This window comes from Melospiza melodia, chromosome 4 (assembly GCF_035770615.1).
Source record: "Melospiza melodia melodia isolate bMelMel2 chromosome 4, bMelMel2.pri, whole genome shotgun sequence".
Taxonomy (NCBI): Eukaryota; Metazoa; Chordata; class Aves; order Passeriformes; family Passerellidae; genus Melospiza; species Melospiza melodia.
In genome coordinates this window covers 59434843-59446993 of record NC_086197.1, presented here as the reverse complement: position 1 = coordinate 59446993, position 12151 = coordinate 59434843, and the positions used below count along the sequence as shown (strand labels likewise).

The 12151-nt window shown below is 43.0% G+C and overlaps 1 protein-coding gene across 1 annotated transcript; it reads right to left on the bottom strand.

Moving 5' to 3' along the window:
- Positions 1–992: 992 nt before the first annotated feature.
- HAL (histidine ammonia-lyase) lies at positions 993–11966 on the bottom strand. The gene is made up of 20 exons (XM_063154857.1): positions 11590–11966; positions 11006–11066; positions 10809–10836; positions 10443–10517; positions 10272–10344; positions 10121–10187; positions 9912–9949; positions 9702–9827; positions 9291–9430; positions 7797–7844; positions 7040–7187; positions 6860–6955; positions 6686–6744; positions 5832–5912; positions 5083–5148; positions 4835–5000; positions 2638–2772; positions 1964–2072; positions 1803–1872; positions 993–1382 (listed from the first exon to the last, which is right to left on the bottom strand). The coding sequence occupies exons 1-20, from the start codon at positions 11834–11836 to the stop codon at positions 1242–1244; spliced, it is 1974 nt and encodes a 657-aa protein (XP_063010927.1). The 5' UTR covers positions 11837–11966; the 3' UTR covers positions 993–1241.
- Positions 11967–12151: the final 185 nt, after the last annotated feature.

Below are 12151 nucleotides of genomic sequence, written 5' to 3'. Positions count from 1 at the left end.
CTGGGGATCCCTTGGTCCCACAGCCAAAAGCAGGGGTGAGTGGGAAGCAGGGCCCAGAATCTCTTCTCTGAATGCTCAAGGCATTGGCTTGGGCATTTGGCAACCTGCCAGGTTGCCAGCAGGCAGGAGCCCTCTCCTCAGGGCACAGTTACCATGCCAGGTGTCAGATGCTCAAAGGCAGCCCCACAGTGGAGCTTTGGCTGCCCCTTGCAGCACAGCCAACAGCCTGGGGAGGCTTTCAGCTTGTGCTGAATGCCCCTCAGCCACATCAGTACTGCCCTGTCATCACTGCACCATGAGGTGAAATCCATGTCCTGGTTCTTCCCTTGCAAAACAAAGCCCGTGCCAGCGGTCAGTGTTGTGACACAGAGCACACTGACTCGTGATCCCTCTGTGGGGACAGGGCCCCTGGCAGACAGGCAGAGACCTGGGGAGCCATGGGAGTGCAGGGCTTGGTGCTATTGCCTCAGCACTGGTTCACATGCACTAGTCCTACACCTCCTCTTCTCCCTTTTCTGGCCCCTGTGTCACCTGTCCTACTTCCAAATTAAGCTTTTGCTTTACATTTTCATCATCACACAAGTGACAGGAAAATAGATTGCTACAACTATATGTGAAGCCTCAGTATATTGATTGCAGCTGTGGGCCCATAGCTCTTGGAAAGCTGCATTAAATGTAGTCCATCACCAGAATATAAAATATTTGTTCTGGAGTAGTGATCTCCATAGCACATTCCTATGCACACAGCTTACGTGATTTGTGAAGCACCTGCTCTAAAAATGCTCCTGTTGTACAAGAGCCTATACCTCACATATGATCTGCAAAAGAGATTAACTAAGTGTAAAGATAAACTTGCTTGTGGCAAAATGAAGGGGATCACAGCAGTTAACCAAAGGGGGAGAAAAAAGGTAGGAATATCAAACTTAGGCTGTTTGGTATCATTGGCACAGATGGAGAGAAAACAAACAAAATGTTGACAAAACAAATACTGGTTTCATCAGGAGTCTGAATGATTTGTATTCAGAAGTTAATGAAATTCAGTGAAAACCACACTACCATGACAAAGTTGTCTTTTACACATGAGGAAAGCAGAGAGACTTTTCTTTACTATCTATTTGTGCATCTGAGCTCGACAGTCAGGTCCTCTGGGTCGCCTGGAGAAACCACATTGAGTGTGAGTGGAATGGCCATGCTCAGGTGAGGCTCTGGAAAGGATCTGCTCTCTTCCAGGGGATCACAGCTCAGAGCTCATTCTGATGCCTGTGGTCATGACTATCATCTGCACTCATTCTCAGGGAGAAAGCTGTAGGTGAAATGGGTCTTGATTCAGGGATGTGTTCCCTCCTGTACTTTTCAATGTAAGGGTAGGCCACTTCCCACACCTGTGGAACAAGAATGTGAAACAGCAGTCAGAGGCAAAGAAAAGGTCAGCTAAGACATCAATGCATGAGTTCAGGAAACCCTGAAGAAAAGTTATTGGGTGGGATATGCTGTATGGGAGGAGCAGAACCAGAGAGGCAGATAGAGCAAGGCTTAGGGAAGAGCATGTGGAGGGAGCTGACAAGGCATGGGAAAGGATACAGCTCCAAGGGGACAAGGTGAAAGGATTCAAGGCAAAAATACTTTGTCTTGTCTTGTTACCAGGCTAAAGCTCTGTGTGCAATAGTTGGGAGAGGGTCACTGTCACTTGCTACAAAACTACTTGGCCATGAAGAGGGTTGGGCAGCAAAACCAGCAGATGGCATGGACAAAGAAAAAGGGTTCTAGACAGTCCTGCACAGAAGCCAAAAGCCAGCACTCACCTTCTGCTCCACGAGCAGCCTGTGAGCTGCTTCAATGTCCGGGGCCATGAAGCGATCCTTTATCCAGGGCCTGTGAGGAGACATTGGGCGAACATCAACCCCACTGGCAGCAGCTGCTCTCCATGCAGGCAGCCCCTGGGAACGTGTTTGCCTGCTCTTACCTCACCACGGAGCGCACAAGGTCGTAGACTTTCTCCAATGGCGTGGTGGTTCTCAGAGGGCGGAGGAACTCAATGCCCTGGCAGGCGGCGAGCAGCTCGATGGCCAGGACTGGGAAAGCAGAGCAGCCAAAGGGATGTTGGCAGGCACAGCTCAAGGTGAGGCTTCCTGTCTAAAGCTACCCCTGGCCTTTGTGCTCACTCATATGGTTCAGGCAAGGTGAAAAACCAGTGGGTACACACCCCCAGAGAGACAGCCCAGAGCCAGGATCATTCCATGGGTGACACTGAGGGCAATGCCAGCCTCAGCAAGCAGATTTTGGGTGCTGTTGTACAGACCTTTCAAGTGTATGGGAACTCCTGGTCACCAGAATCTTAAATCCCTAGGAATCTCTTCCAGGGTAACTGGAATACTCAAATTAATGTTCATCATAAATCAGAAAGCTTCTTTTGCACTGAGAAAAGAGGAGCCTGAGCTTAAAAAAAAAAAAAGTTCTCCCTCTAAAGCTTGCCAGAGCCCACATGAAAACACCAGGAAAATGACAGCACTTTGGAAGAGAGTCTTCTGTCTGGAAAAGTTTGCATAGTATCTGCCTACTTACACCTGATCATTATTGGTATTAGCCCCTCATTTTCATGATTCAAGGTCTGTCATGAAATCAGAATTTTAATTTTACCTTGTTCCACATGTTCAATAACTCTCAAGGCTTTTCTTGCAGCCCATCCTCCCATGGACACGTGATCCTCTGTAGCAGCACTGGTTGAGAGAGAATCCACAGAAGAGGGGTGGCACAAGGCTTTGTTCTCAGACACTGCAAAAACCCAACACAATGAATGAAGGACAGAATAGGCACGAGACAGCAGAAGCAGTGGACAACACGGACATAAGAGCCTGCCCACCACCTTGGGTCCAACTACTGCTCCTCTTTTGAGGATGCATCAGTATTTTACCTGGACTGAGTAATTTGTAATAACCACCTGGAAAACTACCATTGCCTCTGAAAACACTAACCAACAGCAGTCTTTAGATGCAAATATTAACCAAATACAGAATGACAGCTCACTCTTCACTCCCTTATGTCCAGTTTGAGTTGCTGTGGCTCAAAGGCCTGGAGGAAACTGAAGCAGAAGAGCAGACAGCATAACTGAAACACAAGCCTGGTTCTGCCTGTAGCTCTAGGGCTGTAAAGAGCATTGGCTCCCTCTGGTTTGGTCACAAAGATCACCCCTCCCCTGCTTTCAAGAATACAGCTACAGATCAGCATCTGGTCTGCTCATTGCAGCTGAGGCACCTTCAGAACTTCCTCTAGAAAGATGGGGAATGCAATATAAACCTTCTCCCTCCCACACCTCACAAGGCTGCCCACATCCCTGAGGGTGACACACTCCAGCTTTGAAAGCCAGGTGCGAGATCTGGAATAAATTCTCATGCTGCATCCAAAAGCAACAGGCAAATGGCAGCAGAAGAGGCCTTAGGCACCACTCAGTGACAATTTGAGGTTGAGAACCGCTCTTTAAATGAGAAGAAATGCAGTCTGCATTCACAGCACTCTGGCTGCACTCAGCCTTTTCTTTCTGAAGCCCAGCAGGATGCTGTGTAACGCTCTCGCCAAATTAGCAGCTTCAGAAAAGCCACAGGAGCAACAGAGAGGCGGTGACACCAACTGCAAATAGGCTGGAGTGACAGTCTAGGACCAGAGCCCAGCTGGCACATTCAGGTGATGGCAGGTCCCAGAGAGGCTGCATGTGATCACTGCAAACAGCTCGGTCTGGCAGGCACAGAGCTGCTGGAGCAGGGGCAGACACACACATCCAGTGGTGTTGCAAAATATCTGCAATTTTTTTTCAGATTTATCTATTAACCCTGGGAGTGAAAAACATTAGCTGGTACACAAACAACCCAGAAACTGGCAGAATGATTTGAAAAATATTGGTGATTAAAAAAGAAGTTAAGAAAAATAAACTCAAACTTCAGATAAAAATTCAGATAAAATCCTGGCTGTTTTGATCAGGATGAGGTGATTTTGACCCATGGACTTCTAGTGTCAGCAGAGGCAGGGCTGTAATTTCATTTCCCACAGCAGAAATCACAAACACCCCAGAATCTGTCACCCCAGATTGCAGAAGTGTGCAGTGAAACCTGAAGCATGCAACCAACTGAAGCCTAAATTCTCCCCAGCCAAAGGTAAAGCTTTCAGCCCTTAAACAAGGGGATGAGCATTCAGGCTCCTCTTCCAGACCCACTTCCCAAACCAGCCTCTAGGCAGAGTTCCTTTAGCCCACTGATTTAGTTAATTCATAATTTCATATGTTTACATACACATTTAACCTGATATCCTCTGTTCCTGTGTTTGTTTTTAACTTTTAAAATCTACTCTCTTCTCACAGCATGTTTATCTTTATATTGGCCCATGTTTCCCTGAACCTCTGAACTGTAGTATGCCAGCAGCCAGCAGGCTTCTTGTTGCCTTAGCCATGAGTACTAGAGGAAAAATTGAAGTGATGTTTCATTTAAGTGTGCTCCCCCAATAGCCAGCCCTGCAAACTCCAGTCTTCTGAGGGCTCTGGGGTCTGATACTGATGTGCCAAATGGAGACAGCCAGAACTGAGGGCATCAGGCCACCTTTGGGACAAGCTTTCCCACCAAAGTCCGCTCAGAGTTTGCACGCCCAAGGGTTGCTGCAGAATAAGGAAGCCTGAAGTGAAATAATTGCAGCTACACCCAGTTCTCATACTTTACAAGACAGCACAGAGCACATGGAGAGGACACAGAAAACAGGAGCTAGATACCTTTGTGTCTACTTTTAGATTGCATCTGTATGAAAAAAATAAGTCTCCAGCTTGCACTCTCTATGGCATTGCTCAAGCACTCACCCAGGGCAGCTGCTGTGCAGTGTGCAATCATGAAGCCTGAGTTCAGACCTCCTTCAGTGACTAAAAATGCAGGCAGTTCACTGAGTGAGGGGTTGCAGAGCCTCTCAATTCTTCTTTCACTAATTGCAGCGAGTTCATGCACACCAATTGCTAAATAGTCCAGAGCCTACAAAAGAAGATCTCATTAAACCAGATGAAAGAAACAAACCAGAAAAAGGTTTTTTTCCTTTCTTCAAATGCTGAATTACCTTTGCAGGATATTCACCATGAAAATTTCCTCCAGAAATGGTCTCTTCTCTTTCAGCAAACACCATCTTTAAGGAGAAGTTAAGGCCCATGTGGGTGAAATACAGTTTACATGAGTGATATACGCCAGTTATTAGAATATCTTAACTGAAGGAATGTTTGTGCCAATAGGCTTTTTTTTTGCAAACACATTATATTGCTTTCACACTTCCACTTTTCAGGAAATGAAAACACAATCTCAGTTCTTCAAATGTGTAGGTACAATTTTGACATGTATTTTTTCAAATAAGCTACATAAAGGGATGTCTTTGATCGAGGGTGCAAAAAACCCCAACTGTTCAGATCCTAGCATAGATTTTCAGTTCCTTGATAGATTCTCTCCATGACAGTTACAATTTTGGCACTTAATTAGTCCAAATTTGAATTGGACTACTTCCAATTAGAAGAATTGGATTAGATTCTAATTAAAGATAAAAAGATGTTTATAAGATTAGAAGCAATAATGTTTATCAGCAATTGATATGATGCTATGTACAGCATCATTATAGTGCTGACAGAAAAGCAGCTGTGCATTACAGAGCTGACAGAAATCCTTCAATGCAGTCATAGGGAAAGGTTGCTGTTGCAAACAATGACAGTTATTGACCAAAGCCAGTTATGACTTTTTTGCCTCCGGTGTAACTGTACAGAAGAAAAGAATAAAAAAGGCCAAGCAGAATTTTATCTAGTAATAAAGTAATCAAAAAGATACAGGGTTGTCTGTGGCGCTGTTGAGTTCCGTCGTTATTATGTCCTTCACAAAAGCAATTGTGTCATTTACAATTCCATGGACCTAGAACAAAAGACATTAGTGCCTGAGCTTAGTATCTGTACTCAGTTCACTTTCAGGATGCTGACTGAGCTGCAGGGACCCTCTTTCCCACTATTCCACTTGATTTTCACAGATGGAAGACGGTCTTGGATTTGATTTTAACATCAGGAGCATCACTGCCAATCCCAGACACTTCAAAGATGGTATTTACTATTATTATGGCAGTTTTGCCAAAAGAGTAATCTGAATATGACATTGTTTACCTATTTGGGTTGGCTTACCTAAATGGAAGGTATTTATTCAGTGGCAGAAGTGTTATGAGGGAAGAAGTAGCCTTACAAAGACTTACAGAAAACAAAACCTCTTATTAATTAAATTTCATTAATTCCACTGATTTAATAGCTTTGCTCCTGTTAAAATGCATAGGATTGAGGAATTCCAATAAATCTGAAATACTACATTCTGTTCTGCTTCTGGAAACACCCAGTTCATGTTACTAACACCAATGCAGAAGAAAATCCCTACAGAATCTGCAAGCACGGAAACCAGCACTTTCCCTCTGCTTCTGACCTCTGGCCTCTTCCAGATATGGACACGGCTTTGTTCAATGCTGCCTGATCTGTACACACACGAGAGCAACAAATTGCATGTCTCCATTAACAGTATTCAGGCAAAATAAAGCCACTTCCTCTAACAGTGTCAGACAGCACCTAACTGACTGTATTTCTGAGGTGGAAATTTCACCATCATTTATCTATTGTTACAGAAGGATCTAAAAGTCAGTCTGTCTTTACCTGAGGGCAGCAGCGCATTGTGTACGCGTCCTGAACTCGGTCACAGAATCTGTGGCTCTCTAGAAGACACAAGGAGGGCAAACCCCAAATATTGCTTATATAAAAGCATTGTGTCCTGTTGAAGGACCCAGCCTGTCCTGGTAACCTGAGAGGGTGAAGGTTCAGATTGTTCACCTGCTATTTCTGATGGATGATGGTCAGAATCTAGAAGGGACCTGAACCGAAAGGCCACTTCAGCCTGCCCTCGATGTGGGCGCACCGCGTGGATATCTAGTAAGAGAAGTTAGACTGTCAGGCTGTGCCTCCCTTGTCAGGAGATACTTAGCAAACAGACAAGGAGGGCCCAGTACTCACCAGTGTCAAAGGCCCTCGTTGTACCCTTCAGCACTTCCAGTGTAAGGGCAGCAATGATGTCAGCTTGCCTCGCTATAGCTCCGGCTCTTTCCACTGCCTCACACCCCAGCGAGGTGATCATTTGTGTCCCGTTGATGAGCGCCAGACCCTTGCAAGAGAGAGCAGATGTCAAGTGAATTCACTGCAGTTATTTCACACACTGTGACAATTCCCCATGTCTGTGACAATTCTCCTTCTCACAGGAAGGAGTTAAAGATCTTTGCCTAGCTTTTTGTACCATCCTGAAATCATAAAATGCACAGCTTGACTGAGCATCTTTGCTGCAATAAAGTGTTTATACTCATGACCCCATTAAGTCTCTGCAGGTACCCTTGGAGCACCAGTAGTTCCAAGTAAGTCAGATACCTGCTTCAAGTCAGGCATCTGACCTCCTGTTATGGTCAAAGGGCAGAGAGGTACCTTGAAGGTGCCTCTTAGACAGCTGTTTCAGGATGGCTTTAAGTGCTTTTGAAAGAGACCTGTCTGTCTCCACTGACCACAGAGCCAACCTGAACACCAAGCTTGGGTCTGACATTTCAAGTCAACTAAGGTGACACTAGGAGTGGTGACTCCCACTCCTGACAACACTTCATCATTATCCTTCTGAAGTTTGATTTAAAATTATTATTAATTAATGTAATGCTTTTATTGTACCTATAAAGCAAATAGTGATTGACTATGCTCTTTTTCATCAGCTGGCATCATTATACTTTATTACCTCTTTTGGTTTCAAGGTAATTGGTTTCAGTCCATGAGCTTCCAGGACCTGTGAAGGAGTTAAATGCCAAGGCAGTTAATGAAAATACTTTTCAGGCACTAAAGTCACAAAATTAAGTCACTAAAACTTAAATGTTTCCATGAACAGAAATATTAACAAATTTCTTAAGTGATGGGAGAAAAAGAGCTTTACATCACACATATTTTTTTTCTGCTGGGCTAAATAAAGGGCTTCCACACTAGCACCTCATTTCCTAGTGCTAATACAAGACGGTAGCAGGAGCACTGAGGCAAGATATATGTCACTGTCACAGCCCATTAACATCTACCATGTTCTAGATGATGGGAGAGGGCAATAGGAAAGAAGGCTGGAAACCTATTGGAAAGGCAGTTCTGCCTACACCCTGCCTCATAGCATTTTGGCTTGGCATAAATTATTCCTTTTTAAATGATCCCTAATCCTTTCTATAGAAAATCTCTAGTGACAGGAGGAGTCCTATCCAATTTATTCTGTACATTTCTATTCTATAGGGCAATTGCTCCTGCAGGAAATGGAAAACAGCATAACCTATTTCTCATTTAATCCTCTCATCCTGTCCAATGGAAGAGGTAATGCACCTCAGAAGTGTACAGCTATAACTTCTGGTGTAGAAGGTCCAGGACACAGTGGTCTGCTTCTTCCTTACTCCTCTCCCTGTGCAGTCCTCAATCTTTCTCCAGTCTATAGTGATGTACACCTATCAATCCATCAATGGGTCTGGTATTCAAATGTTCATGGGTAGGAGTTATAGGTGTAGCAGAACAAGCTACCATGAAAGACTTTGGAGGGGCTGGACTTGGAGATACTTAACACAAGATCAATCTGCTGGTGTTGGTGGCAGAATAACGATGGATTAAAAACTAATTTCATAGTAACATCTCCATCTTGTGAAGGAGAATGATATAAAGGTAACCCTAGCTAATTTATCAAAAATGAAATATCCAAACCTGTGTATTTACTTAAAGCCACTATAAAATCAGTAGAAATTTTACTGCAAAGATCTTGCCTCCAGTAAATGCCCAGGTATGCTCAGCATTTGAGAGGTGATGTTGGATTTTTTAGAAAAGTATTGATGCTCATGGAGCTGAAGATAGAGCAATAGTTCTTTCATAGTTGGTATCATATCCTCTCCATTTCTCCAGTTCATAAATGATGTCACTGTGGTATCTTGTATAGCAGTACTGTGGCATGATATTTCTTTAGAGGTGAATATCATGCTGCTTATTTATGTCTGCTCCAGTGACAGTTCTTGTATTCTCCATGGATCCACCTTTCTCAAATTAAAGGATGAGTTGCTAAAGGCAACCTAGTCCCAGTTCAAACTGGGAGAGAAAATGCAAAGACTTGTACATGTTACTAATCTGAGCAAAAGCTCTCTTTCTCTCAAAGCTGCATGCAATTTGAAAAATGAGTCAGCAAGCTAAAAAAATAAACTATCAGCTGCACAAATCTTACATATTTAGCATCAGCCCAGCCACTCTTCGGGGACCACATCTTTCCCTCTCCAATTAATCCCAGAGCAAGATGAGAGAGAGGGGCCAAGTCTCCGCTGGCTCCAACTGTCCCTTTCTCTGGGATATAAGGAAGGCAGGATGCTAGAAAGAAAACAAAAATCACTCCTTTTAGAGCCTTCCCTTGATACACTCCTTGGAGAACAGAGAAGCCAGCTCACAAGTGTGGCCACAGTAACAGCCTACAATCATGGACAATGGCACCAGCAGGAACACTCTTGTTGCAGCTCTAGTCCTGATTTCTCACAACTACCAAGTTGAAAGACCAGCATCTGCATCTTGACCCGCACCCTTTAACAAAACAGTTAAAAGAAAAAAAAAGGGAAAGGAAGATTTTCTTTAAACATCTTTTTACCATTAAACACTTCAATAACTTGCTCGAGGGTTTCTAGGGATATTCCACTGTATCCTTTGGCTAGGACATTGATTCTCAGTGCCAAGAGCATGCGAGTTCTCTCTGGGGTCAAAGGTTTCCCCACACCTGAAACAGTAACAGAACCCCCTCGGTTACTCACCCGCTACCAACAAGCGCAGAAAAGGGAAGCACCAAGCAATCTCTCATTACCTGCAGAATGTGAACGAACCAAGTTCACTTGAAGCTCCCTACAGAAAAAAAGAAAATATGTTAAACCTCAGAAAAAGGTTTGATTTTGCACAAAAGAGAAGGAATTTCTGAAGCAGCTCTCTCATTTAACCCCAAATACAGGGTCAAACTGCTCCCTCCACTTCCTTTCCTGAAAAGAAAGGACAGGGAAGGCTGCACACACAACATACCTCAGATTGCTGTTTGGGATTACAGTCCTGGCAAACTTTCCAAAACCCGTGGTGATTCCATAAACAACTGCAAGAAATGTACACTGCTGGTAAAGGAGGGAACCTGATGAAGTCTTCTAAACAATTAGTAGTTAAAAGCAAAACTATTTACCTGTCTGTTCCTTTACGATCCTTTCAATCACTTCTCGTGATTTTTTGACTTTAGTTTCAGCTTCAGGTGTGAGCTAAAACAAGAGTAGTTGAAATATTAGTTTATTTGTCATTATTTAGCTGTGGAAAAATAAACATATAATTTTTAGCTGTATTTATCCAGAATTTTTACCTTTATCTTGTAGAGTCCCTTTCCTAAATTGACCAAGTCCTCCGTTGTTAAGCTGTTGCCATCTAAAGAAATATACTACACCAAAGAACCACCTTTTAGTTTGGGATATGGATACATACAAAGTTACTTAATAGTCACTATAAATAAAAAATACAGTCACAACTCAGCAATTACAGGCAGCTTCTTCATGCTTACTCATAAGACAGGAACTCGGGTAACAAAAACATAATAAGCACATTGTAATTTTGTTTCCTAGACCCACAATCTAATAGCCCCTGCTTTTGTGAAATGCTGACTGAACTCTAAGCATTTTCTGGTGAGTAGCAGGATTTGTTACTGAGTTGTAAAATTATTGGTGATTCTTACCTGTTCTGGTTCTCGGTATTTGCTGTATCTGAAAGTTTTGTAAAGGAAAAAGGGCAGACAGGATTTCACAGGTAGTGACCACTCAATTACCGCTAGCAATGTGTTTTAAGAATGAAGGAACTCTAAAAAATGCAGGAAATCTAGAAAATTATAAATCTATAACTGTAAAAACTTCACAAAGCACCCAAAAAGGATACAAATGAACTCCTTCTGGCTGAGATGGTATGAAATCTGGAGACATTATATCTCCTTCTATAACTAGAAGAAATATGCAGAATAAACACATACAGACACATTTATTACAAATTGTAATAAATAGCAAATTAACTTATGTGAATAATGCAATTTAAAAATGTTTAAATTGCATTATTCACGTAAGTTAATTTGCTATTTATTACAATTCACAGCAACAAGAATTCTAATTTCCAGTTATCAGCCCTGAACATACTTGCATGCTTCTGGGAAAATAACAAGGAACTATGTATTTATTTAAGATATTCCAAAGGCTAAGGCAGAACAGCTTACACTATATATGACAGCAGATACAAAAGATATATATATTTAATCCTGTGCCTTCTAACTTTTATGTAGTTCTGTTCTTAAAAATTAAATATTCTTAAATTATTGGGCATTATTCCATAAAAGCTTGTTTATTTACAAAATTTACAAAGGTAGACAATCTCTCAGGTGCAATTTTAGATGAATCTAGATAAAGCCACAGTTTGCTGACTCAGATGACAACACAGACATTCTACAATGCAATGCTTAAGACTTTGCTTACCAACTTCAACAAATTCATTGTCTTCCAGAGCATCCCCGACGGTATCATCAAGATCCAGCAAGCCAAGTCCCTTGCACCTTCGAATGTAAAACTTAACTTCTTCCACTGAGGCAAATCCCCCGTTGTCGGGTTTGTTTTTCATGTAGCGTCTCACAGCTTCCTTTCCCAGCCACTCGATGGTGTTTGTGGAGCTCAGGCATGGCACTGCCAGCCACTCTCCTCGGACGTGCACCGTGTACCTCGGCATGCTTGCTCTCCTGAAATTGCTCCTTGACCAAGAAGGGCTGCAGCGTGCAGCAGCCTCACATTTACCGTGTGATGATGGCCTGAAGAGCTGTGCCTATCTAGAGCTCAGTGTTGCAATCGGATAGAAGCAAAAACCCACCCTCAACATCCTCACCTTTGTAAATAAACGAGATCAATGTGTTTGGCTGACTTTGTCCAATCAAACCAAACCCAGGGAACACACCCTTTTCACCTCCCTAGCTATTGCCACAGGAATTTTATTCCAAAGATCACATCAGCAATACAGAAATGAAAAACCAGGAGCTGAAGCTTATGT